The 27,433-nt window shown below is 44.7% G+C and overlaps 1 protein-coding gene across 1 annotated transcript; it reads left to right on the top strand.

Moving 5' to 3' along the window:
* The first annotated feature begins 849 nt into the window (after positions 1-849).
* NSUN5 (NOP2/Sun RNA methyltransferase 5) lies at positions 850-27,433 on the top strand. Its single transcript, XM_069226774.1, has 10 exons — positions 850-1,011; positions 3,711-3,833; positions 4,046-4,217; positions 7,870-7,978; positions 10,297-10,435; positions 10,719-10,834; positions 14,807-14,985; positions 15,589-15,799; positions 16,897-17,052; positions 26,006-27,433. Exons 1-10 carry the CDS (start codon positions 919-921, stop codon positions 26,157-26,159), a joined length of 1,452 nt encoding a protein of 483 aa, XP_069082875.1. The 5' UTR covers positions 850-918; the 3' UTR covers positions 26,160-27,433.

Below are 27,433 nucleotides of genomic sequence, written 5' to 3'. Positions count from 1 at the left end.
AGCTCACACTGCACTTCACATGTGCACAATTAAATTTTGGGGTGCCTCAAAGAGGGCCTTAGGCTCTTGTTACCCATGGTTTTGCATTTCCCAATTTATGATTCCCTAATAAGGAATTGCAAATTAGGAAATGCAAAAACATTCGCACCTATGGTACTGAAGGCCAATGGGAACAAATGGAGGGCCATGTGTACGAACACATTTTCCCATAGACACAGAATGGGCAAAACTGCTTGCTACATCTAGCCCGGAGTTTCTTAATAGCGATTCACTAATAGCGATTGCGGCTCTGTGGGAATCGCTATTAGGGAATCGCTATTTTCTCACATACCATTTTGCATTTCTTAGATAGAGATTCTTAAAAATCGCTACTTGAGAAATGCCAACAGTACTTTGATACATCTGGCCCTATATAAATGCAATAACGAAGATAGACAGGGAAGAGCAGAAGAAAGGACGTCGAAGAAAGACGCGAGTAGATTTCACATGGACTGTGCATGGTCTTGTCTAAAAGTGTGAACACGTTACCTAGCTTCAGATGAATTAAACGCAGAAAAGTAAAACTGTCCAATAACCAAAACCGGTTTACTTTGCACTGCAAGCGCGGCATTTCGAGAAAAGGTATGTCGCAGAGCAAACACTAGATCGTCAGTATACTGCAAATAAAAATAATTCCCAAAATACATTTTCATTCCTTAGTTGTAACATGCGAATGACCAATATTGTTTTTAAAATCAAAAAGTATTCCCAGTACTTTGTGGCCAGCTCATAGAGAGCCCTGTCGTCTGTCGTCTCTGCCTATGATCCCGCTGTCCGTCGTTCCTTTCTAGGACTATAGTCTCTCCTCTCTGTCTATAGCCCTCGTGGTTCTCCAGTTTAGCTGCTGGAAGTTTGGGGGTCCCGGTTGCCGGTGCGACCATGGCTCTGTACCAAGTTGCCGCCGGGATTTTGGAGCGGGCGCAGAGAAAGGAGGGGGCCGTGAAGGGGCTGGTATACGAGAGCGGCTACAAGGTGAAGTGCCGAGGGGCCCCTACACTGCCATTATAGCAGTACATCCCGTAGCACTGTCTTTGGAATCTGCGTCTGTAACACCAGCAGTGGCAGCACACACTGCGCTGCTATTTCAGCAGAACTTACAACCATGCAGTGCCCACTAAACTATGCACACCATCGTCCATTGCACTGGACTGTGGCGGCAGAGGTACCCCACAGAGTAGACACTGCAGCTCCCACTGATCCTGAACTACAGATTTGCAATCACACCAAATGCAACTCTTCAGTAGCATCCTTGGTAGCTTCTGTCTATAATCAGCTCTCACTGTATCATTCTGCACTGTTACCACATCCTGCGCACCCGCCTGAGGCAACCACCGCTCACGAACACCTCCACTAACACATCAAACGACACTCGCAGTATAATTACTACAGTAGTCATTACAGTTGCACTGTTGGCATAATTGGCTGTACTACTGCTACAGCGCCGCCACGGCACCTCTAGTCCCCCAGAACAGCTCTCAGTGGATCCGCATTGAACCACTTGTTGCAGCACCACCGTCGCATCAAGCGCACTATTCAATGCGGCACTCACTGCACCAGCACCTACTGCACAGCAGAGTCAGGAGCTATCACTGAATAAATCCGTTGTCTATCCACCTTATCTACCCACAGTTATTACATTGCAACACCTGATGAAGTTCTGCGTTTCTACAAATACTGTATTGCATCACAACTGCAGCCCCTGAAGTACCCATTGCAAAAATACCATACATTTCATCTCCGCCCCTCTACTTAAGCATGTATTGCCTGATCCTGCCGTGACAGTATTGTTCCACATTATTTCCTCTATTGCAGCAAACCAGATGTATCATTTATTGCAAAACTCAGTTCGCACAAACTCAAGTTCTCTCGATGGTATACCCTGAAGCGTGTACTGTACTGCCTCTATCGGAGCCCTTTGTGGTACTGATACTGATTACACTGCCCGATGCAATCGTAACAGCCGCATTGCAGAACTGGTAGAGCAGCATTCACTATACTATCCACAGTAGGACTCGCTGCCGCCCTCAACACCTATAATCGCCATCATCTGCTACACATTTACTGTTGTCTTCCCCACCATGCCAGTGTCTCATGGACGCCATGTCCCTTAATATAACAGGATCCCGTTCGCATACCAATGCCGTGTGAAAGATGACTTCTCCTATAGCACCACGATGCCTGTTTGTACCTAGGGTGCTTGCTGTACTTTTCGAATATTCGGACAGTGAGATCAATTTCTGTGAGCATTTTGTGTATTGCAGCACTTTCAATGATTGCAACATGGGCTGCACTCACGCTTCCATTGCTTCAGCTGCTCGGCCTACTACAGCATTCATTGTTTGTTAAAACGATCACCACCATTACAACTTTTTTTCTTTTTTTTTTAAATGCCATACAGACGGTATTCGGAGTGCCAATTAGTCTCATTGTATTTGATTATAGCACGAGCTCTGAATACAGTTTCCTAGAATTTCACTTTTTAGCGCCAGTTTAGAACTTAAATCAAGTTTCCTCGTTTCTGACAGCTCAGTTGGAACAGGACCAACCCTGGCCCCTTCCTGTGATCTGAAAACGAGTCAGGAGATTAAAGTTTTAATGGGGATCCACTCTGGATGGATTAATTGCACTCTCAAGGTAAAGTTCAAACCACAGACAGCCAGCTACCAGTACTCAGCAGCCAGTTACCGCTATAATGCATTATTATATAAAAATCACAAGGATGCTATTTTCCTCGCATATCAATCTCCACTGAATGTCTCACCCCCCTCCCCTTTACTGTTACCCCATGGACGCGATTTTCTTCTAGCATCAATGATCAATAGTTGTCCTTTGACCCACGGACATTGTAATCTCCCTCCAATAATTCATGCATGCCATCTACCTCCTATTCCAGTGTCCCATGGCCGCACCGTCCTCCTTATCAGTGACTCATAGGCCTTTTTTTCCTACATTAATGTCCACGGATGTCGTCATTGCATACCAAAATGTATGGGGACTATCTTTTTCCAATATTATTTTTCCAGGGATGCAGTCTTTTCTCCCTCCATGTGTCCAGAGGATGTCACCCGCCCATAGATATGCTGCATGGATAGTATCACTTGCTCTTAATGCTTTCTCATGACAGGCATCACTTCCTTATACCAATATCCAGGTTCGTTGGAACAATGCGACAAGGAAAGGCCAAATTATGGGGCAGTATTGACGGAATTATGTAGAAAGAAAGGGCAAATTAGGCGGCATAATGCTGTGCAATGTGTGGCAGTATTATGTATTTTCTACACATCAATACCGTCTGGGCAAAGTTGTACTCCATTAGTACTTCCTCGTGGATATGACATTATTCTTATACCGACACCTTAACCGTCAACTCAGGGCCTGGGTTGAATCTCGTCATTTCTTGTGGGTTAGTGCTTGCCATTGTTTGATTGTCCTATTAAACGAAGAAGGGGATTTTGTGATGCGAATGACTTGAAAATGACAGCGCTGTAAGGCGCTCTGTTCCTTAGTGTATTTTCTTAGGGTTCAAAAGCGCCATTATAGCTGTCTGTATTTACGATTTTGAAGGTTTCACTAGGGGTTGGCAGCAAAGCTTCATTTTGTCTCTAGGGTAGTCAGATGCGCATATATGTATTTAGAAAAGGTTTAATCGTGGCCTCCTTCTTCCTTACTAGAACATTAAGCAACTCTATGCATTGGTTTGTGAAACTCTTCGTTATTCGTCCATTCTGGAGGGGATCATAAACCGCACCAACCTGCTGCGTGAAGAGAAGAAGCTGAAGATGAACGTGGCAAAGGTAACTTCCTTCCTGCTGGTCATGCTCTGCTACTGTTCTGTGATCTCTCGCTTCTTTCTAATATAGACATTGCTTGTCTCGCCTTCTCCATGTGAGTTTCTTCACATCTGGGGCTGTAGAACCTGAGCCCATTGTTTGTATCAGGATCTTATGTGGTGTGTGCTGTATTCTGCATGTGATGATCTCTGTGATAAAAGCTCATTTTCCTACAGGTGCTGGTCTATGACATCCTCATTGGGAAGGGACTGAAGTGTGGCGGTGTCTGGAAGATGATTGCCCGAAAGCACCAGGCCAGACTGCAGGCTGATCTTGCCCGCCTCAAAGTCAAGAAGAAAGTAAGCCGCACTGAAGACCTCTTGGTGCCATCAGAAGGAGCAGTAAAAGGTGTGTGACTAAGCCATACTTGGACAGGCAGGTAGACCCCGACCCTGCAGAGGTCGCTTGTCTCTGCCAAGCCAGATAGCCATGCTGAGCAGCAGTTGCAGAATGCTCGTACTGCAACGTGGCACTGTTCTTTTGCATATTACTAGAAGGTTAAAAAGTATTTTTTCTTTACATGGCTATTGCACAGAACGGACCATACATATTTACACCTGCTTGAACTTCACTATTTCTGGATGGGTAGTGCTTATTTTTCGTGGGATGTTTTGTTAGTCCTTAATTAACCCTCCAAGAGCAAAACACAAAATATGTTCTTATGTTAGTTAAAACGTTGCAGGTTATATTTCAACATTTTTCAAATAAATCTTTTGATGTTTAACCACCAGTACCCTAGTAAAATCAATACATGTTTCTCAATAACTCTTACTGTTGCAAGGTTATCTTTACCCCACACTTTACCCTGTGATATCTTTACCATGCAGGCTTTGCAACGCAGGTAAGCACAGCGTGGGCCATTTTCAATTATTTTACCATGCAGGACTTTACTACACAATTAAGTTATTTGCTTAGATCAGCATGTTGTATTATATGCATTGTAATGTACTGTGTTGTAAATGTCTGTGGAGGAGGAAGATCTTAAATTGGCCCTTTACCAGGGTGCCTCGTAAGCACTCATTCTTCTTGACCTCAGTGCTGCCTTTGATACGATCTCCCATTCTATTCTATTGCAGCGCCTGGAAGAATTCGGTATTACTGGAAATGCCTTAAAATGGATTGCATCATTGTTGAATGATAGAGGCTTTCAGGTCAGCGAGGGATCTTTTTTTTCTCCACCATTCAGCAGTTGAGGTGCAGAGTTCCGTAGGGCTCCTCACTGAGCCTGCATTTTTTATATTTATGTCCGTCAGTTATCACATCATCAGTGCCTTTGGGTTCACAATTGTTTCTTACGCAGACGATACACAGCTGATAGTCACGCTGTTCCCTGATACCTTTGCCACCTTGACAAAACGTAATGGTTGTCTAGAGAAAGTATCTGAATGGATGGCGGGCAGCTGCCTAAAATTAAATGGAGAGAAAACAGAGGTGATGGTGGTAGGTAACAACCCAGCCCTCTGGCAACAGATCAGCTGAGCCACTGTTAGGGGAACATTCAATTCCCCATAAAGAGGTAAAAAGCTTAGGTTTTACCCTGGACAATCAGCTCTGTATGGCCTCGCAAGTATGCAAGATAGCTGGCACCTGCTTCGGTTTATTGAGAGCACTTAGGAAAACTCTGAAATGGCTTCTGACTGATTCCAGAAGAATCGTGATCAAGGGACTGATCTATCACGCCTTGACTATAGCAATTCACTGTATTCAGGTATCCCCAAGGCAGTGATGGGGAAACTTCAAATCATCCAGAATGTTGCAGCCCAGACTCTTTTAGAGATTCCAAAAACAGACCTATGGAAGCACTTAACATGCTTCATTGGTTTCCCATAAGTAGCAGAGTTCAGTTAAAGGTTCTCTGCTTGGTTCATCGAGCCAAATACAACGTGTGCCCAAACGTTCTCCACCAATAAATCAAACCATATCAATCAAAGTCCTTAGATCCTGTAAACTTGAACTTCTAGCTATAACCAGGTTAAATAGAGCTAGGTATGGGGGTCGACTATATTCATATCTTGCTCCTATGCTTTGGAACTCTGTGCCTCTCAAGCTGAGAAGGAAAAATAATTAACTGCTTTTTAGGAAGCAGTTAAACCCTATCTCTCCCCATAATGTGTTATGCCTGTTTCTCTCTTTAGTCCGCTAGCGCTGGGAAGCCCGGTTGTGGGTAGCCATGCGCTTTTATAAATTCGGTGAATAGAATAGGTAACTTATATGCTTGCATTTTAAACATCCCATTTGCTATACATTGTCTTAATCCTCCTTGTTCAGAAAGACCATCGCTTACTGCCCTGCTGCCCATGTATCACATACACATTTCTTCTAAAATGGTAGCTGAACCTACCTATGAGAAAGTAAATTTGACAGAAACCTTTTATAGTTCACGTTCCCCACTACATACAATCTGACTGGCTTAATTTATCATATAGTGCTTTCTATGCAGTGGTCTATTTGCATGTAAACTGATATGCATGGAGAAGTGCTAGGCCCATCGTGTCACAACAAACAGCAGGATGCCAAAGAAAGAGGGCAGCCACTATTTATCTACCAAGTACAAGAAACAAAAGGCATGTTTCAGTGCTGCACGTTTGTACACCCCACAATATCTGGTGTACAAACAAACCGGTCAGCCCAGTAGTCTAAAAGGCTGTAGTGCAATCACATGTTTGTATTGCAGCATGCCAGAGCCGCTCCACTTGCAGAACCTCTTTCATAAAAGCTTACCCGTGTTTCTGTATACAGTCCAAAAATGTTAGCTATCATGTGAATTTTTCTCTATACCATTCTTGCAAAAGAAAAACGCAGACGTGTCTGTCATGCAGTACTGATCTAGTTACTTGGTGAAAACTTTAGCGTGGAGAGACGTTTGTGGTATGTGCTTGAAACAAGTGAACACGGTTAAAACTCCCCTGGTCCACTCTGTTTGGAAAACCTTTGTTTAAGCGGTGACAATTTAGGAGTTAGTCCACATCATATTTCCAAGGCCAACAACTGCATATGCTTTAGGCAGAGCTAACATTGTGTGTTTATGGAAATATTTGTGTATGTCCGCATCACCAGCATGAAATGTCCCCCCCTGCTAAACAAGACAGTGGCATCACATCAGCTATACCTTCCTCGAGTACAGTATGCATTGCTAGCAAAATAACAGCATCAAATAGTAGTTGGCATTGAATCGTAGGAAGTAATCTGAATTACCTTCACAATAGCAAATCTCAGCTTTAAATCCTCTAAAAGTAACCCAGGCTCTTCTAGAAGATCACGTCGTCGTTTTCAAAATAACACATTTCCCTAAACCCTTGATCAAGAAATATGATGGTCTGATGAACTGAGTATATGGTAGAAAATAGTGAAAGTGGTTGTCCCCTACTGATAACTGTAATGTTCCCCTGAAACATCTTCAGAAAGCTCGCATTTGTTCAGCTATGGGGGGAAATGTGATGTTTGCTGTGTTGTATTCAGTGCTGGAGTGGGCTTCTCCGGGGTCTCCCAATGTTGCACGTTGCAAGAACTGCACACTGGCAACATTTTTAAGTAATGTATTTATTAATATTTTTTTATAAAGCCCGAACTAGATCTACATGGTGTCAGAGCACTGCCGAATAGTTGACATATAGTTATCAATTGCATCACAACATGAAATAAGATACGTGGTATTTTACGGACCATGCAGATAGGCAGAGGGCCCTTTTTGAAGTAGATTCTGGTTGCTGAAGGTGATCTGCCTTTCCACGTGCTACCAGCAGTAGGTGCAATTACACAGAACTGACGATGCAAGGTGTTTGCTTTCTGGGTTGTAAATGAGCACGATCGGTGTCTACCCGGGTGAATTGGGTCAATCTCTCCTGGGGTTTGAAAAGTGCCTCTTTTGTTACAAGGCTTTATATACTAAATTAAACACAAATAACATAATGAGTGCAGTTAACGTCCATTGCACATTTTGTGAGAAAATGGTCAGATTCTGCTCTGCTGATGTAATTACCTGCTCCCCTCTTCTCTCCAGCTCCAGCCCTGCCCCGCTACATCCGAGTCAACACGCTGAAAACTAATGCAGAAAATGTCATTGATTACTTTAAGCGACAAGGCTATGCCTACCTTGGCCGAGCCTCCAGGTTAGTTATGTGTTCACAGAAGGTCTCAGATGTTTTTACTGGCAAGAGGCACAGGGGAGGGAGTGCTTTCATGTTCTCAACGCTTGTGGAAGTTGCATGTGTCATTGCAGAGAACTGTTGCATGTATTCTCTAGAGGGGCTATCAGGCTACCCTTGATGGAAGGTCCATAGCAGCATTTAGTTGGTGTAGATTGTCCTCCATCCTTGCCCTTTTAGTTCTTTCCTCTTATTTGTCTAGCAGTCCTGTCACTAGAGCCTTCCCTATGCACATTGGGTTCGATTTTCTGTTCCTGTCAATTGATTTTGAGTTGAGAAAGTGAATCGCTCTAATGATAATGCATTTATTTTCTGCATTCACAGCGAGTTGGGGTGAGCTAGGTCCTTATATCTAATGGGGAAGGAAGGGCTGCACTTTGACCTTTCTTATGCAGTGTTTGCTGTGTCTTTGCTTATCTGTCCATTGCAAAGACGCTGATACTATGCTGCAGTGCATCATATTTTGCCTCCGCAGAGTGAGGGACCCAGGTCCTCCTTTGAGCATGGCTACAGAGGCTGTTGGGACGAGAGTGTTCCCTGCATGGTGTTCACTTGTGTTCCCCTGCCCAAGTGCGAGTATCTGGTATACTGGTTTTTAACTTTGGCCCCAGCCTTACACAGAGCTAGTTTGTGCGGGAAGACCTAGGTCTGTCTCTTGACGTGAGTGAGGTCTTGGAACTTTCCTGTGACCTCGAGATACACACAAAACATGCTTTCATTTATGCTAGACTGCTCCCATTGGAGCAACGTCAAGGCTGATTTGCATATGGCTGGGTCCGCACTGAGGTGGTATGGTGTGCAAGATAGCACTGGACTGTGATGCGGCCTGAGTGATTACCAGTGACTGATATTAATTCAAGCATTCCATCCATCATTTTTCTGTATTATTTTGTGTGTATCCCTAAGTGTGTGGGTATGCCCAGACATGGGTCCCATGCACACTTTGTCATTGAAACTGCGCTATACCTGGCTGATGAGCCCATAACATGGGAGAAACCACTTCTGAGTCGATTGTGTTCCAGTTCAGGGAGTACCTGGCCTGGCATTTCGGGCTGGGCTGCTCCCATTGGAACATGGCAAGACTGATTTGCTAATGGCTGGGTCAAAACCGAGGTGGCATGGTGTGCAGAAAAATGAAGTACTGGAATGCGACCCGAGTGATTACCAGTTTCTGAGATTAATTCAAGTATTCCATTCATAATTATTTTGTATACTTTTGTGTGTCGCCCTAAATGTGATGGGTATTCCCCAGTGTGGGTCCCGTGCACACTACATCACTGGAACCAAGCTACACCCGGCTGATGAGCCCATAACTAGGACAAAACCGGTCCTGGGTTGCTTGTGCTCTGGTTTAGGGAGGACCTGGCCTGGCAGGTCAGGCTGGAGTGCTGCGATTGGAGCAGGGTTAATACCACTGTGCCTATGGCTGGTGCCCAACTGAGGTGGCATTTGTGTGCAATATAACAATAGACTGGAATGCGCTCTCGAGTAATTATTAGTGGCTGAGATTAATTCAAGCATTTAATCCATTACTTTTTTGTATACTTTTATTAGACTGACAGCGGACTACTGCCCTTGTCATGAGATTAGCACATAGAGCAGTGGTGGCAGTGTGCCATGTTTTGTTTATCTATAATTGTGCTAAACACAACAGGTTGGTGTGTATCTTATTTGTAGGAAGTGAATTCCCCTAACCCTCATTATTTATCCCAGGTGCAAGGCCCCAGTTTGGTATAAACATACTTGTCCAGGGCAGAACTCAAAACATGGAGATGGTAGAGGAGGAGAAAACAGGAAATTACCAATACCCACTAGAGTTGCCCAGTGCCAATGAAGCATCCATATCAATGAGCTTTAGTGTATAGTATTGAGTTTTCTTTTAACAAAGACAGGCATTGGTTTGGATAATTATTTACTGCTCTGCTAGGTGATTGTTGAGTTCAGAGCTTGAAGCGTCTCCAGACCATATCTCTGACAAGCCTGTGACTATTCACCATGGCTCCATTGAGTGTCAGGGGCTGATGCATTCTACTTGACTCTGTCTGCAGGACTGTACTAGGCCTGACCCAGGACATCAGAAGCATACGGCACCAGCCCCCACAGTGAGGCTTAGTAGCCCCTACTTACCCCTTGACCCCTTGCCCCCGGACTGTGTCTGACAAATGGGTTGATGCATACTGCATGAGTGATGTGGCCATTGAAGGAAGAATGGGCGTGTCAGCTGGAGATAGGCTCCAATGTGGTGTTTGCTGGTTCTATCTGTCTGTCCTTCTCTTTTTTAGCTTGCAGGAGCTGGGTCGTCTCTCTGGAAAACAGTTCCTGATGGATCTTCACCTTCCAGACATTCTGGTTTTCCCACCACGAACAGATTTCCATAAGAACTATCTATACACTGCTGGTCACATCATCCTACAAGATAAGGTGAGGTGTGGAGAAGAGTTGACTTGCGAAGGAAAGGGAGATACAAAATACTAGTGCTCTATATCTTGTCTATCAGACTTATGGACAGTGTCCTGCAGTAAATGACGTTCACTAATAATTTTCGACCTTACCAAAAGACCCCTGGGGCATCCTCAGAGGGGTCATTGGATGTTTGCATTGAACCTACTTTTAACGCTTTGTGGCACTCAATTTAAGGTTATTATAGAAATAAATGAAACTAGTCTGGTTCTCCAAGTGTCTCATTGGAGGTTGTTATTTTTAGGCCAGCAGCCTTCCAGCCTTTCTCCTGGACCCCACCTCTGGTTCACATGTCATTGATGCTTGCGCAGCTCCTGGCAACAAGACTAGCCACTTGGCTGCACTCCTAAAAAACAAAGGGTGAGTATCTTGTAGTAGAGAAAGTACAACAGAGGGCTGAGTGGTCGGTATGTGTGATGTGGAAAACCAGAAACATGTGATGTGCGTTAAGGTTCAGGGTAAATTGAAATATTAAGTCCTACACAATGTGCAGGCATTTTTTTATGGAAGTTTGTGCAACCTTTTTAGATCGAAGCCAACCAAACAGCGCAGCCATGGAAAGCTTCCCTGGAAATATATTCTGTCCTTTCACCATTGGCTTTGTAGTTTGTAGCTCACCTTTTCTGGCTTTCTATTTGCTGTCTTTTGTTTCTCCTAAGGAGTAAGCCTTTTCACACAACCTCTCCTTGAATTCTTCCATGAGTGTTCCTTTCTGTAAACAGGCCTGTAAATGTTGTTCTTATCTTGTCATATTTGCTGTGCATTCAGAGCAAGAGGTCAGATGTTAGGCTCTGTCTTCTGAGGGAACGTGGGGGCGTAGCTTCAAGGGGGTGTTTGGGATGTTTTCTCACCCCCCCCAAATAAATGCATTTTCTGATAAATAGTTGGGTACAGGTGCTTTCAGTCGGGTAAGGTGAGCTATCTGTCATATTTCAACAGGAAGCTTTACATAAACATAGACAGAAAAACACACACCCGCTCTCCCTCGCTCTGTTTGGAAAGCCTTCCAAAATGTTGGTTATTTTGCAACATATTGTGTTTTCGCTCACTTAGTGCTACTACCAATCTGCATTCCTCTCCGTTTTCAATACCCCTTAAGCCCCTGTCATGTGCCCTGCTTGTCGTATAATGTGTTTTATCATTACAAGGCAGCGCGATTGATGGAAAATCTGAAGCTCACACCACCCCTCAATCTTACTGACCAAGCTACACCCCTGTTCAAAGTGAGCGGATTTATGTGACAATCTTGCTGGATACTGGGGGTTGGAAAGAGTGTTTTTCTGGCACACAACAACATTTAAATGAACTGCAAGTATTTCGGAATATATCCGAGTTAGGGAATTAGCAAAGCGCAAATGAAGAACATTTTTTGTTAATTCTGAAGTGTGTTAGAATCAAATACTTTAATATGATCAAAACATATCAATACACTACGTTATGCCACTATCTGTGCAAATGTAATGGTCATTTCAGTTGAAAATGTGTTGTCTGTAATGACAGTGTGCTATCATGCCATACATTCTACACTGTACTCTACACCACACCACTGTATTTGACTCTGCACTGCTCCACTTTACACCATCCCATGCCACTGCACTCTATGCTACTTCACTCTGTGCCTCCCTACTCTACTTTGTGCTTATACACTCTGTCATTCTACTCTACACCACTGCACTCTTCGCCACTGCACTGTACACCAGTCTAGGCCACTCCACTGTATGCCATTCTACACCACTGCACTCTATACCAATACACACTACAACACTGCACTTTACTCCGTACCACTCCACTCCCCTGCACTCCATGCCTATCTACTCTACGCCACTCTAATCTGCTCTGCAACACTGCACTCCACACCACTTTATGCCATTACACTATATGCCACTTTACGCCACTGCACTGTACCCTGCACTACTCCACTTCACTCTACTCTGAAACAGTCCACTTTGTGACAGTGCATTCTATGCTACTGCACTCTGTGCCACTGTACTCCTTGTCCCTCTCCTCCATTCTGCATCACTGAACTCTAGCCACTGTACTGCACTCTGTGCCACACTACTCTGCTTCACTGTACACCTCTGCACTCTGTATCACACCACTCTACGCCACTGCACTCTGCACTACTGTACTCTACACCACTGTATTGTGTGCCACTGCATTCTATGCCACTCCACACCACTGCACTCTAATCTATGCCCTACATTCTAGGATGCTGCATTGTACGCTGCTGAATTCTGTGCTGCTACAATTTGCCACTGCACTGTATACAACTATATTCTGCAACCCTCTACGCCAATGCACTCTTCGCCAATGCACTCTACGCCACTGCACTCTACTCTGCACCACTCTACTCTGCTGTACTCCGCGCCACTCTAGGCCATTGCACTCAACGGAAATGCACTCTGTGCCACTCTACACCACTGCACTCTAAGCCAATACACTCTACTATGCAGTATTCTGATCCATCACACTGCATTGTATGCCCCTGAATTCTATAGCTCTGCACTCTATGCCACTATACTTTGCAACACACTAAGCTAATACGCTCTACACCAGACCACTCTGCTGTATGCCACTGTACTGTATGCCACTCCAATACACAACACTCTATGCCACTCCACTCTACGACATTCTACTCCACTCTTCGCCATTCCTTCCTATGACGCGCCTTGCCACTCTCCTCTGTGCCACTAACTTTTAGCCATGCTGAACTGCAGCCACGCTGGTGTACAACATGGCTAAAAAAGTTGGCAAAGCCAATAGATCTTGCATAGGCGGGGCCTACTAGCTTTGCTAATGCTTGTTAAATATTAATTACCTAATACTTTCTGTTGGTGCTGGCACTTGAAAGGAACTTGCGTTTTCCACATGTTAGATAGTTGGCACCCTTCCAATTCTTAGTTTGAATTTGCTGCATCCTACATCTCAATGTTTCATAATTGTGAATCGTTCGCCCTCACAATCTTATCTGGTGGGGCATTCCTTGAGCCACTTATGTAGCAGTTTTCCAGCCTTCCAGTGGTATTCCTGCTTTGCAGCTCATCTAAAATCCAAACCCATCGTCTGCACAGAACTCTGATTTACTTTCTTGTTCATCATCTGTAAGAGCCCCCCCAAACAGTTGTGTACCTCCCGCACCCATGCTTCCTGCAGCAGCTACCTGAGCCCTAGCAGCTACATCCCTCCTGAATCATTGTGCCAAGATGTATTTGTTGATGGCACTAGGAACCACATGAGCAATTAGTGTGCAAAATACCCACCATGTTTGTTGTAAAGGACTCCCAGCAGATGGAGAGCGGATGTGGAGAATTGGACGATGGCTGAGGCGATTGCATTACACTTTGAAGAAGCAAGAGGTGTCTGTACAAAACTCCTTGCAGAACAGAGGATAGAAGTGGTGACTAGTTTTCTTGCTACTTGGTGACAATAATGTAGTGGAGTGGGAAGCAGTGGAGTCAACATGCACCCTTCAACAATCCTCTTGATCACTCCCCTTGGAGGACAACTTGTCCTGTACTTTCTACTGACGAGACATTTAATCTGAGCCCAAACTTTGTCATGACCCCGTACTGACTGCCAAGATTGGGAGATTCGCACTGTGTTTTTTCATTGGATTAATATTGCTTGGCCATGGCCATGTGCCACAGGTAATGATAAGCACGGGGAACAGTTAGATAACTGGTACTGACTTGGTTCCTACACATCTAAGGGAATAAGATTATGTCACAGACTGCAGGCAGCAAATGGTTATGACAAGAAAATGCCAGCTTTATAAAAGTGGCATTTGTCAGAATTGAGACTTAAAATCCAACTTTACCATCAAAAAGAGTTTTAAATTACAATCCCTCGGACACCATGCATGACCGTACTACCTGCTCCTAAAGAAAAGTTATCACTTATTAAATGTGATAAGGTAGCCCAATGTTATCCTACGGGAGAGGTAGGCCTTGCAATAGTGAAAAACAATTGTTCAGTGATGCAGGCCTGCTAGTAGCATTTCAGACACAGGCCCTGTGTACCCGTAGTACCACTCCACTAAGCACTTATAAGTAAATTAAATATGCCAGAAGCATTGTGCACACTTTACTTCTAACCAGCACTTGAGTCCTAAGACCAGACTGAAACAGGCAAAACAGGAGGAGTGAAGGCAAAAATTTTTGGGGATGACCACCCCAAGGCTGACAGGTCTAACATGATGTATATGTCCAAATCTGATAGTTGTGCAGTTACCATTACATTAGAGTGTTGAGCGTGTTAATTTGCTGCCCTCTTTTGAGTAACACATGTGCCTTTGCATTTTTCCAAACTGACTGCTAATGTATTTGACTTTAGGAAGATTTTCGCCTTTGATATGGACACAAAGCGGTTAGCCACCATGGGCACTCTACTGCTGCGTGCTGGGGTCACATGTCACCAACTGGCTAATGAAGATTTTCTTAAAGTTGAAGCCAGCGACCCTAAATACAGCTGTGTCCAGCACATCTTGCTTGATCCATCCTGCAGCGGGTCCGGTAAGGAGACAAGAGTAGGTGATAAGGGAAGATGGGCAGTCCTTGCATTTCTCACTTCTTGTTAATTTCTTGGGACTGTGTGTATTTTTGTACAGTGCTCAGTATTTTTCAAGTCACAATGTTTGTGTGGTTTTAGTGCTTGTAAAAGGTGTTTCATTGAAAACAGTGGATGTTGAAGTCCCCCACAGCAGTGGTAGCTTCAGATATAGCGCACCAGTATACATCAGATTTGCTCAAGAGAGCTTCTGAAAAAGGAAGCCCCTTTCTCTAGTCTGGACTTTGCCTCTCTGCGGAAACTACCAAACTTGTTCCAGTATATTGTTTTTTTTTGTTGCTTTTTTTTGCAGAACAGCCTGAAGATGTGATACAGCAGGGGAGAGCAGAGTTATCACTATGTATTATTATTCTATATGTTCAGCATGCTGTCACCAAGAGACACAAGTACTGCTTATGTTCAGATAGAGAAGTATGTGATGGAAAGGAGCAGAGCGGTGGAAGGAGGAGGGGCCCAGGGTGTATTGATGAGACAGTGGATAAGTGCCTAGGAGAAGGACCTCCAAGAACTCCATTTAAAAATGCTTTCATTTGTTTGCTTGCTCCCAGGGATTGTGGACCGTCTAAATGACCTTACGGATGATGATGGCTCGTCATCTGCCGAGCGGCTGCAGGCACTGGCCTCGTTCCAGCGCAAGGTGCTAAGCCATGCACTTAGATTTCCAGCTGTGGAGCATCTGGTTTACTCCACATGCTCGGTGCACCAGGAGGAGAATGAAGATGTGGTGCGACATACACTTCTGGAGAACAATGCTTTTAGGTATCTGTTGGTGGGCTGGAGAGCTCCTCTATTGCATGCTCACCTTTTTGGGGTGGTAAGATTCGGGTAGGATGTTGCATACTTTAAACTGCGGCCTAAATTGTGATATCTTGAAGCCAATCTGTGATGAAAGTCAGTGTGTGAAAATATGTTATACTTTGCGTGAAAATATGTGATACTTCAAGAGCTGTAGCATGACATTGAGTCCTCAAGGTGAAATGTTGTGTATCCTTGAGCTATCCAGTACAAAGATGAGATGGTCTGTATCCTTAAGATGCACAGACTTTTGGAAATAAGATGCTCTTTATATCAAAACCATTACATTTTAGTGCTATGACGCACTCTAATCCTTAAAAGTGAGAGACTGTAAAACCTAGACCACTGGTTCCCAACCTTTTGACTTCTGTGGACCCCTACTTTATCATTGCTGGAAGCCGGAGACATCCACTGAGGAGTTATTGGAAACTCCTCCCCCTGCCCCACTGAGGCATTACTGGAAGCTGGGGACCCAGGCCTAAACTTTGTTGAACCACAAAACAATGTACAAAATATACACACACAAGCATTCCATCAAACACATATACAAATGATAACATATTTTATTTAATTTGCAAACAAAATAAAATTAATAATTTAAATCGGAAGGTTGGAGCTTTTCTAAATTTAATTGAAGCCACACATCATCCATATGGTATTCTATTTGATGCACCTGTCCAGCTCCCACAAATCAGTCTGAGGAACCTAATATAATCTTTAGTCTCCAATTTCAACTTTCTTGATGCTTTAAAAATTTCAATTGTACATTTAGCCACTTTATTTATATACACTTTATTAATCTATTAATATTAGTTTTCTAAGCAGTCACAGACCCCCTGAAGAGGCTTTCCTGACCCCCAGGGCTCCCCGAACCACAGGTTGGGAACCACTGACCTAGGCATTAATCCCTTGAGACATATAGCTCTATGACAGAGTAATCTATGGCTGGGTGGGAGGTTAGTTTCTTAGTAACGTTGTGTCATAACATGTGTAAGCACCTCTCCGACAGTGAATTGACCCTACTTGTCTGAATAAACATGTATTCTTTTTTTTCCCTTCAGGCTGGTAAATGCTTTACCTTCCTGGCCCCAAAGGGGCCTGCCGGTATTCCCCAGAGCAAAGTGCTGTTTAAGAGCATCACCGACTGAAACGCTGACAAATGGCTTCTTTGTTGCTCTTTTTGAGAGGAAGAAGGGAGGAGAAGAGCTTCTGGCACAGTAAGAAGCCCCTCTGTGTGTATGTTGGGGGAGGGGGTAATTGTCACAACCTTTGGGTCACCTTTCTTATGCAGAGTGCTGGAGGTGTCGGCAGTCCATGCTCGCTTTGAAATTGCTTGGTTTTGATTCGAAAATAGAAACATTTTTATTTCTTTATATAGGTGCAGTGGGTGAATATACATGGGTTTAGTTCATTGGCAGTGGTTGGAGGTGCCAGGTTGTGAAGGGGAGTAGGGTGTTCCATGGTCGTAGGGACATAAAAGAGATCTAGGCAATACTGCTTAAACCAAGTTTACTGAAAGCTTATGTTTGATGGCATGTGTGGCTGTAGATACACATGCTCTGCATACTCCTGCAATCTGGTGGGGGGCTCCGGAGTGTTGCAAGTTGTTTTTCCTCAAAGCTGCATTTTGAGTCATGGGATCAAGTGACTGCTCCTTCTTGGCGAGGCTGCTCATGGGCATAGACTCCTTTGTTGGATTGTTTTCTCTCTGCCTTCTGGTTCGGACATGTGTGTCTTTGCTCCATCTTTCTACTCGCTCCGGTTCAAAACCTTTCTTTCCGTCTTCTCTTTATCTACGGTATTTTATTTCGATTGCACATCTTCGCGTTTGTCTCGACTTGTCAGTCCGGGCACGGACTGTGCGGCCTCCGGGGCAACCAAGCCCATTTCAGGACTACCTCACCATGCAGCACCAACCATTGTGCTGAGCTGATGGAAAAAATGCAGTTTTGTTTCTGTCCTTGGTGCCATGCTAAATTTCCCCACACCAACCCACACCTGGTGCGTAACTTGTGCCTCTCCTCCGATGATCAGAAAGCAACCTGTGACACCTACACATCCTTCTGGTCGAAGAAAACTCTTCAGTACCAAAGAGCTCATTGGCTGGAGATGGCGCACAAGGCTCTGGGCGACACCCCGGACATCTTTGGGGAGGAACTCATCCAGGAGGCGTCTGAACAAGAGGAGGCCTTCTCCATCCAGGACTCCAATTCTGACGTGCAGTTGGATATTGAAAGCCAATCTGTGAGTGCAACCTCTGAGTACTGTGACCCCCTCCCTCCCCCTCCCACCCACCCATCCTAAGACTCTCAAAAAGTCCCTTATAGAGGTCGCCGGACCACCACCAGGCCCTGGCCAGATCCAAAAAACTGCTTTGGCAGCCCCTCCCTCTGGCTTGGCTCCAAAAATAGCCAAGACAAAGACAGCATCTTCGACTTCGACATCCGGCACCTGGGTCTGAACTTTGGCTCTGAGTTCTTCAACTCGAGCCGACCAGCTACCACCTCCCGCTTCTGTGCCATTCAAATCGCACCAACTGAAAACTTTGGTGCCAAAAACCACTGAACTGAAAACATCGGAGCAGAAAGACTCCAGTCATTCTTCAGCTACACCTTCACCTATGGAACCTATTTTGGAGGCTATGGATGCTCGTCAGTGCTGTCTCCATATCCAGGAGGGTATAGGGTGCATTATTGCTTCTCCCCCTGTACTTTTCGAGAGGAAGCGGTCTTTTCAAGAGGCTTTGGACACTTCTCCACCTCCAAAGAAGACTACCAAGGAAAAGGCTACCAGCACACCTCACAAGCCTTCTCCACCTCCTCCTGATCCACCTTCTTCACCCCCTTCTTTTCCTCCATCCCTCTCCCCATTCACTTGCCTCACCTACTGCAGGAGAATATGCCCCTCAGGGATCCCTTTTATATACTGGGGAAGATTTGGGTGGGACACATCATGACCCGGATCCATGGGACACATATGACCCTGACCCCATACTGACCAATGATCCAGATTTATACCACACACGCCCCTTGCCATCAGAGGATAGTACATCATACCAGCAGGTAATGGCAAGGGCAGCCACTTTCCACAATGTGGAGCTTCACAGGGACCCTATCGAACATGACTTCCTGTTTGATACGTTTACATCTACCAATAGGGATATCCAGTTTGTCCCTATGCTCCCTGGCATGCTTCGTCATGCTAACAAGATTTTCAAAGAACCTTTCTGCTCTAGGGCTATCACACCTAGAGTAGATAAGAAATATAAGTCTGCTCCCTCAGCTCCACTATACATTAGGTCACAGGTCCCTTCAGATTCTGTAGTGGCACCCATGGCATGAAAATGTGCCAATAGCCAGGCCACAGGAGACTCTCCTCCTCCTGACAAGGAGAGTAAAAAGATAGATGCTGCCGGCAAAAGAGGGGCTGCACAGGCAGCTAACCATTGGCATAGCGCCAGTTCACAGGTCTTACTAGCTAGGTAAGACTGGGCTAATTGGGATGAAATGGAGGAGCTCTTCCATTTTCCCCCAGAGGGTCACCGCAAAAGAGGGCAGCAAATTGTTGCAGAGGGGCAAACAATAACTAATAATTCCATACGTTGTGCCCTAGACGCCGGCAGATACAACTGCATGCAGCATTAACACAAGGATTTTAATAGAAAAGCACGTGTGGCTTTGATGCTCTAATTTCAAACCAGAGGTTCAGCAAGCAGTGCTTAACATGCCCTTTGATAAGGAATATCTTTTTAATCCTCCAGTTGATTCTACTCTTAAGGAGCTAAAAAAAAGACAGATAAAGCCACGGATACTCTACAGAAACCCAGACAAGGGGGCACTTTTTGTCACCCCACCTTCAGAGCTGGTTACAAATCCATATCCTCCATGGTGACTGTTACCAAACCATACGGGCCCCCACTCCCCTGTTCTAGGGGTTTCTGTAGGGGGTCCTACAGAGGCAGCAACAACAACAAGGGCAGAGTTAAGAGCACCTTAGGTATTTATGAAAATACCTAAGGTTTGTGGTTGCAGGCAAAAATTACCAGTTGAATGTTCTGCTTTTCGGAGTCACGACTGCTCCTAGAGTCTTCACAAAGTGCTTAGCTTTTGCTCCATTTACAGAAAGCAAATTTAGCTTACACTTCTGTACCGCCTACATCTTGCAGCTATAGCTGCATATCTATAGAACAGACAACATATTTCCTTGTTCAGAATCCCAGTCATTAAAGCTTTCATGGAAAGTCCTAATAGGATTATTCCACCCAGAGGGCCTCCTGTACCACCCTGGATCCTCAATACTGTGCTTATCAGGCTCATCAGCCCACCTCCTTTTTGCCAATTCATTCATGTCCTCTTCAGTACCTTTCTTGGAAAGTGGCAAACTTAGTCACCATCACATCACTCAGACATGTTAGAGAGCTCTAGGCCCTAACCTTGGAAGAACATTTCCTTCAAATTCATTAAGCTAAGGTAGTCATTCGCACAAACCTGAAGTTCCTTCCTAAAGTGGATTCCCAGTTCCATATCAACCAATCCATTGAGCTACCAGTCTTCTTTCCGCATCCTGACTTTGTTGGAGAAAGTGTTCTCCACATTTTAGATGTTACACTTATGTTTTACATTGACAAAAACAGCCACTTTAGGAAATCTAAACAGCTCTTTGTACCTTTTTCACTAACTTACAAAGGCAGTCCAATATCCCATAACAGCGTAGCTAGATGGATGGTGAAGTGTATACAGACTTGCCATGCTAAAGTAAAATGACAGTTCTCTGTTGCTCCTAGAGCACATTCTAATAGGAAAAAGGTGACACTATGGCTTTTCTTGGAAACATCCTTGCAGCTACATGGTCTACACCACATACATTTAACCAGTTCTGTGCCGTGGACGTAATGGTTATGTCCTGCGGCACAGTGCTGCTGTGCCCAGGACGTAACCATTACGTCCTGGGCACCCAGCCCAGAGGGAGCGGCGCTCCCTCTGTGGGGTTCCCCCCCCCCCCACCCCCTCAAGTCAGGGATGGAAGGGGAAGCCCTTCCCCTTCCACCCCTCCCCCCAACCCCCCCGTGACGTCAGCACGCTGACAATCACAGAGCCTCCCCCATCGCACTGGAAGCTCAGCTTTCAGCGTGATCGGAAGAGAAATGCTTTGCACGTGGGGGAGGCCGAGAGAGGCTTCAAAGGGAAGGAAATGTATTTCCTTCCCTTTGAAGTCTCTCTCAGCGTTTTGGCAGCCGGATTGAAAGCAATCCGGCTGTCAAAACGCCCACTAGACACCAGGGATGTCTTTTGGAAAATGAAATTGACATAAGGGAGCGACCCCTTGGGCAAGGGTCGCTCCCGGAAGGGGGGGGGGGGGGCATTTTTTTTTAAGGCCTTTTCTGCCCCCGGGGGGCAGAAACCTCTAGGCACCAGGGATACATTTTTTTTTCTTTTGTTTTTGTTTATTTTTTTGTTTTAGGTGTGGGGACCGACCCCTTAGGCAAGGGTTGCTCCCATAGGGGGCAAATTATGTTTAGGCCATTTCTGCCCCCTTTGGGGGCAGAAACCACTATACACCAGGGAGGGTTTTTTTTTGTGCGTGAATTTCACGTAAGGGGAGCGACCCCTTAGGCAAGGGTCGTTCCCCTGGGGGGCAAATTTATTTTAGGCCATTTCTGCCCCCCACGGGGGCAGATCAGCCTATTTTAATTAGGCCGATCTGCCCCCAAGGGGGGCAGAAACCACTAGGCACCGGGGATTTTTGTTGTTGTTGTTGTTTTACAGATGGGGAGTGACCCCTTAGGCAAGGGTCGCTCCCCTGGAGGGGCAAATTGTATTTAGGCCATTTCTGCCCTCTTTGGGGACAGATCGCCCGATTTTAGGTCAACCTGCCCCCAAGGGGAGCAGAAACCACTAGGCACCAGGGATCTTTTTTTAGTGCCGTCACGCAAGGGGAGCAACCTTGTAAGCAAGGGTCGCTCCCCGGTGGGGGGGGGGAATTTATTTTAGGCCATTTCTGTCCCCCCTGGGGGAAGATCGGCCTATTGGTATTAGACCGATCTGCCCCCAGGGGGGGCACAAACCTCTAGGCGCCAGGGCAAATTTTTGTTTTTTTGTTTTTTTAGAGATGGGGAGCGACCCCTTAGGCAAGGGTCGCTCCCCTGGAGGGGCAAATTGTATTTAGGCCATTTCTGTCTGCTTTGGGGGCAGATCGGACGATTTTAGGTTAATCTGCCCCCAAGGGGGGCAGAAACCACTAGGCACCAGGGATCTTTTTTTTGCGCCGTCACGCAAGGGGAGCGACCTTGTAGGCAAGGGTCACTCCCCGGGGGGCAGGTAGGGGGAGCAAATTGTTTTTTAGGCCATTTCTGCCCCCCCGGGGCCAGCTGAGCTAGAGGCCAAAATCCACAGGTAGGCACTTTGCAAAAAACACCTCTGTTTTCTGTGAAGAAATGTGATGTGTCCACGTTGTGTTTTGGGCCCTTTCCTTTTGTGGGCGCTAGGCCCACCCACACAAGTGAGGTACCATTTTTATCGGGAGACTTGGGGGAACATAGAATAGCAAAACAAGTGTTATTGCCCCTTGTCTTTCTCTACATTTTTTCCTTCCAAATATAAGACTGTGTAAAAAAAGACGTCTATTTGAGAAATGCCCTGTAATTCACATGCTAGTATGGGCACCCCGGAATTCAGAGATGTGCAAATAACCACTGCTCCTCAACACCTTATCTTGTGCCCATTTTGGAAATACAAATGTTTTCTTGATACCTATTTTTCACTTTTTATATTTCAGCAAATGAATTGCTGTATACCCGGTATAGAATGGAAACCCACTGCAAGGTGCAGCTCGTTTATTGGCTCTGGGTGCCTAGGGTTCTTGATGAACCTGCAAGCCCTATATATCCCCGCAACCAGAAGAGTCCAGTGGACGTAACAGTGTATTGCTTTCAAGAATCTTACATTGCAGGAAAAAGTTACAGAGTAAAACGTAGAGAAAATTTGCTTTTTTTTTTTTTTTTTGCCTCCATTTCAATATTTTTTTTATTTCAGTTATTTTATGCAGAAAACCCTTGTAGGATCTACACAAATTACCCATTGCTGAATTCAGAATTTTGTCTACTTTTCAGAAATGTTTAGGTTTCTGGGATCCAGCATTGGTTTCACACCCGTTTCTGTCACTGACTGGAAGGAGGCTGAAAGCGCAAAAAATCATAAAAATGGGGTATGTCCCAGTAAAATATCAAATTTGTGTTGAAAAATTGGGTTTTCTGATTCAAGTCTGCCTGTTCCTAAAAGCTGGGAAGCTGGTGATTCTAGCACCACAAGCCCTTTGTTGATGCCATTTTCAGGGAAAAAACCACAAGCCGCCTTCTGCAGCCCTTTTTTTCCCATTATTATTAAAAAAAAATTAAACAGCATTTTCACTGTATTTTGGCTAATTTCTTGGCCTCCTTCAGGAAAACCCACAAACTCTGGGGTACCTCTAGGATGTTGGAAAAAAGGATGCAAATTTGGCGTGGGTAGCTTATGTGGGCAAAGTTATGAGGGCCTGAGCGCTAGGCCCACCCACACAAGTGAGGTACCATTTTTATCGGGAGACTTGGGGGAATGCTGGGTGGAAGGAAATTTGTGGCTCCTCTCAGATTCCAGAACTTTCTGTCACCGAAATGTGAGGAAAATGTGTTTTTTTTTAGCCACATTTTGAGGTTTGCAAAGGATTCTGGGTAACAGAACCTGGTCAGAGCCCCACAAGTTACCCCATTTTGGATTGCCCTAGGTCTCTAGTTTAAAAACATGCACAGGTTTGGTAGGTTTCCCTAGGTGCCGGCTGAGCTAGGGGCCAAAATCTACAGGTAGGCACTTTGCAAAAAACACCTGTTTTCTGGAGAAAAAAAAAATGGGATGTGTCCACGTGTTTTGGGCCATTTCCTTTCGTGGGCGCTAGGCCTACCCACACAAGTGAGGTACCATTTGTATTGGGAGACTTGGGGGCACGCTGGGTGGAAGGAAATTTGTGGCTCCTCTCAGATTCCAGACCTTTGTGTCACCGAAATGTGAGGAAAATGTGTCTTTTTAGCCACATTTTGAGGTTTGCAAAGGATTCTGGGTAACAGAACCTGGTCAGAGCCCCACAAGTCACCCCATCTTGGATTCCCCTAGGTCTCTAGTTTTCAAAAATGCACAGGTTTGGTAGGTTTTCCCTAGGTGCCGGCTGAGCTAGGGGCCAAAATCTACAGGTAGGCACTTGGCAAAAAACACCTCTGTTGTCTGTCAAAAAATGGGATGTGTCCGCGTTGTGTTTTGGGGCATTTCCTGTCGCGGGCGCTAGGCCTACCCACACAAGTGAGGTATCATTTTTATCGGGAGACTTGGGGGAACATAGAATAGCAAAACAAGTGTTATTGCCCCTTGTTTTTCTCTACATTTTTTCCTTCCAAATATAAGAGTGTGTGTAAAAAAGACGTCTATTTGAGAAATACCCTGTAATTCACATGCTAGTAAGGGCACCCCGGAATTCAGAGATGTGCAAATAACCACTGCTCCTCAACACCTTATCTTGTGCCCATTTTGGAAATACAAAGGTTTTCTTGATAGCTATTTTTTACTCTTTATATTTCAGCAAATGAATTGCTGTATACCCGGTATAGAATGAAAACCCACTGCAGGGTGCAGGTCATTTATTGGCTCTGGGTACCTAGAGTTCTTGATGAACCTACAAGCCCTATATATTCCTGCAACCAGAAGAGTCCAGCAGACGTAACGGTATATTGCTTTCAAAAATCTGACATTGCAGGAAAAAGTTAGAGTAAAACGTTGAGAAAAATTGCAGATTTTTTCACCGCAATTTCAATTTTTTTTTTTTTCAGTTATTTTCTGTAGGTATCCCTTGTAGGATCTACACAAATTACCCCTTGCTGAATTCAGAATTTTGTCTACTTTTCAGAAATGTTGCAGTTTCTGGGATCCAACATTGGTTTCATGCCCATTTCTGTCACTGACTGGAAGGAGGCTGAAAGCTCAAAAAATCGTAAAAATGGGGTATGTCCCATTAAAATGCCAAAATCGTGTTGAAAAATTGGGTTTTCTGATTCAAGTCTGCCTGTTCCTGAAAGCTGGGAAGCTGGTGATTTTTTCACCGCAAACCCTTTGTTGATGCCATTTTCAGGGAAAAGAACACAAGCCTTCTTCTTGCTGCCCCTTTTTCCCATTTTTTTGAAAAAACACGAAATTTTCACTGTATTTTGTCTAATTTCTTGGCCTCCTTCTGGGGAACCCACAAATTCTGGGTACCTCTAGAATCCCTAGGATGTTGGAAAAAAAGGACGCAAATTTGGCGTGGGTAGCTTATGTGAACAAAACGTTATGAGGGCCTAAGCGTGAACTGCCCCAAATAGCCAAAAAAAAAGGCTCAGCACAGGAGGGGGAAAAGGCCTGGCAGCGAAGGGGGTTAAAAAGCATTACTGTGTGGATGTACTAGCATGTCAGCAAGCCAGTGTAGGTTGAGCTGTGCTATGAACACTTTTCCAGTCAACTGCAACTCCTAGAGGCTAGCCACTGCAGTTAATTTATATTTGCATATACTTGTAGATATGTAGTTACATTTGCATGGACATCTCTTTCTCTATACTTTCTCTACATTCCTTTTTTCACCTGCCTATGGGAAAACAGTCTAACAAAGGAGTCGATGCTCATATGCAGTATCACAGAGAAGGCGGAGTCACTCAATTCTGTGAGTCAAAACGCTGCTTCAAACAAAAACAACTTGCAAAACTCCTGAGCCAACACTAGATGGCAAAAGTATGCAGAGCATGTGAACCTACAGCACTACATGCCACGAACAAATGCTTACTGGGTAAGAAACAGTTTCCTTTTATGTAGTCTGGCCAGTCCAGTACAGGCAAAAAAATACACCACCCGAAAAGGATATGGTCTAAGTGAAAACAATACTAAAGGTGCAGTGGATTAAAAAAAAGATTGTTTTTTGGAGGGCAATATTACAATGGCTATCTTGCTCAATTAAGATGTGCTACTTTGTACAGCTTCTTTTCCACGACCACCACTAAGTTTATTTGCTGCCGAGGGGTTTTGTCCATTTACGTTTTTCAGTTTGTATGATTTGTTTTTGATGAAATTCATGATAGTTCTATCCATGTGCTTGCTGTTTGATTTAATTTCTTTCTCTTGGCAGAGTTTCTTGCAAGACTGCTGAGCAATCGGATAATAATGACGAACATGTGGAAAAGGCAGAAGGGAATCCTCTCTCAGTGACCAAAAAAAAAAAGAAGAAGAAGAAAAGTCAGCAAGCACCATTAGAGAAGATACAAAAATCTGAAACAGTCTGAGGGTGTCAATTTCCATAGGAGACCGGAGTAAGACTTGAGTTTCGCCCATCAGAGTGGACAGAGTGAATAGGTCCATGGCCACTGTTATTGTCAAAGAGAATATGGTTCTGAGAACAAAGAATGTACGTTCGTACGAAGTTCATATGTAGCGAAGGATGCCCCCATCTGAGGATATCTCTCTGTGGATCAAATGTACTTCCTAGGAGTAGAGCGCTCTGGAGGTATATATGTTTCTTCAATTTTGTTGGAAGTGTACCTATATCAGGCCTAAAAAGGGATCTTCTCACTAAAGGCCTCTGATCTGGAGATTAGCGCATCTGTGGCAACTTTTCTGAAGTTGTTTTTCAATAGCCGACAGCTTTCTTCTTTCCTCGGCTGGATTTACAAAGGATTTTCATTCTCTTGAGCAATGGTGCCTGACTTAGCAACCACTTTAATGAATCTTGAAGAAGGGGACATGATTATTGAAATAATCAATTCTGATTCCTTGACAAGCAGATTAAATTAATTTAGTAAAGTATATGAGAAGACCGTGCCAACTACAGTTGAGCTAACGTCACCATAATGCTTGCCCCGCGTTAGGCTAGCAGAGACTGCTTTGCGCCAGGCACATGCATCTACCTTTGAAAGGAAATAAAGGTGTTCAAGGATCAAAGTTGTTTTTCTATACTTGCTCCCGCAAATATCTGTAATTACTCAGGGGCAGCTGATTTTCCAAATGCATTAAAGTTGGAGCACGCTGTTGGGAGAAGGTACCAGTTGTACAGACCAGAGTTGGCCGCAGGAGCTGCTGTTTTGTACAGCCAGTTGTGGAATGCACCAAAGCAGGGCCTTCTGGAAGTAGTGTCCGAACCACTGGCTTCTGCCTGGCTTGCCTTTCAGTATTGGGCCTGTCCCACCCAGGCACCAGTGATTTAGTAAAAAATGAACATCAGGGACTCCTAAGGGTTATGTTTAAAGGCCGAGCGGGTCTGTGCTGACGGCAGTTGTAATGCATTCTGCGCACTTTAGTAACAGTTCGAAGACAGGTGTAGTTCGTTTATATCGCAGGTGTCTACAGAAGAAATGAGCATACCACATAATGGCTGTACTACGTCACCTGTGGCGACAAAAAAACTTTTTTGGGTGTGTCCAGCTATATTCGTCTTTGGGGAAGGGTGGAAACCAAAGCACAGTGAGCTATGCAAGACGTTGTAATTCTTTGTATTTGTGCTTTACGAGCAATTATGATTTGTATTGCCTTTAAAAATAAAATACAAAAACAAATTATTGAA

Source organism: Pleurodeles waltl, chromosome 3_2, assembly GCF_031143425.1.
Source record: "Pleurodeles waltl isolate 20211129_DDA chromosome 3_2, aPleWal1.hap1.20221129, whole genome shotgun sequence".
NCBI classification, from domain to species: Eukaryota; Metazoa; Chordata; class Amphibia; order Caudata; family Salamandridae; genus Pleurodeles; species Pleurodeles waltl.
This window is presented reverse-complemented; position numbering and strand designations above follow the sequence as displayed.

What these genes read in the sequence shown, in the direction of transcription:
- NSUN5 (XM_069226774.1), top strand. Translation starts at nt 919, where the DNA reads ATGGCTCTGTACCAAGTTGCCGCCGGGATTTTGGAGCGGGCGCAGAGA. An exon ending in TACCTTGGCCGAGCCTCCAG is followed by an intron (nt 7,979 to 10,296) that starts GTTAGTTATGTG and finishes TCTCTTTTTTAG; the next exon opens with CTTGCAGGAGCTGGGTCGTC. An exon ending in GGAGAAGAGCTTCTGGCACA is followed by an intron (nt 17,053 to 26,005) that starts GTAAGAAGCCCC and finishes TTCTCTTGGCAG; the next exon opens with AGTTTCTTGCAAGACTGCTG.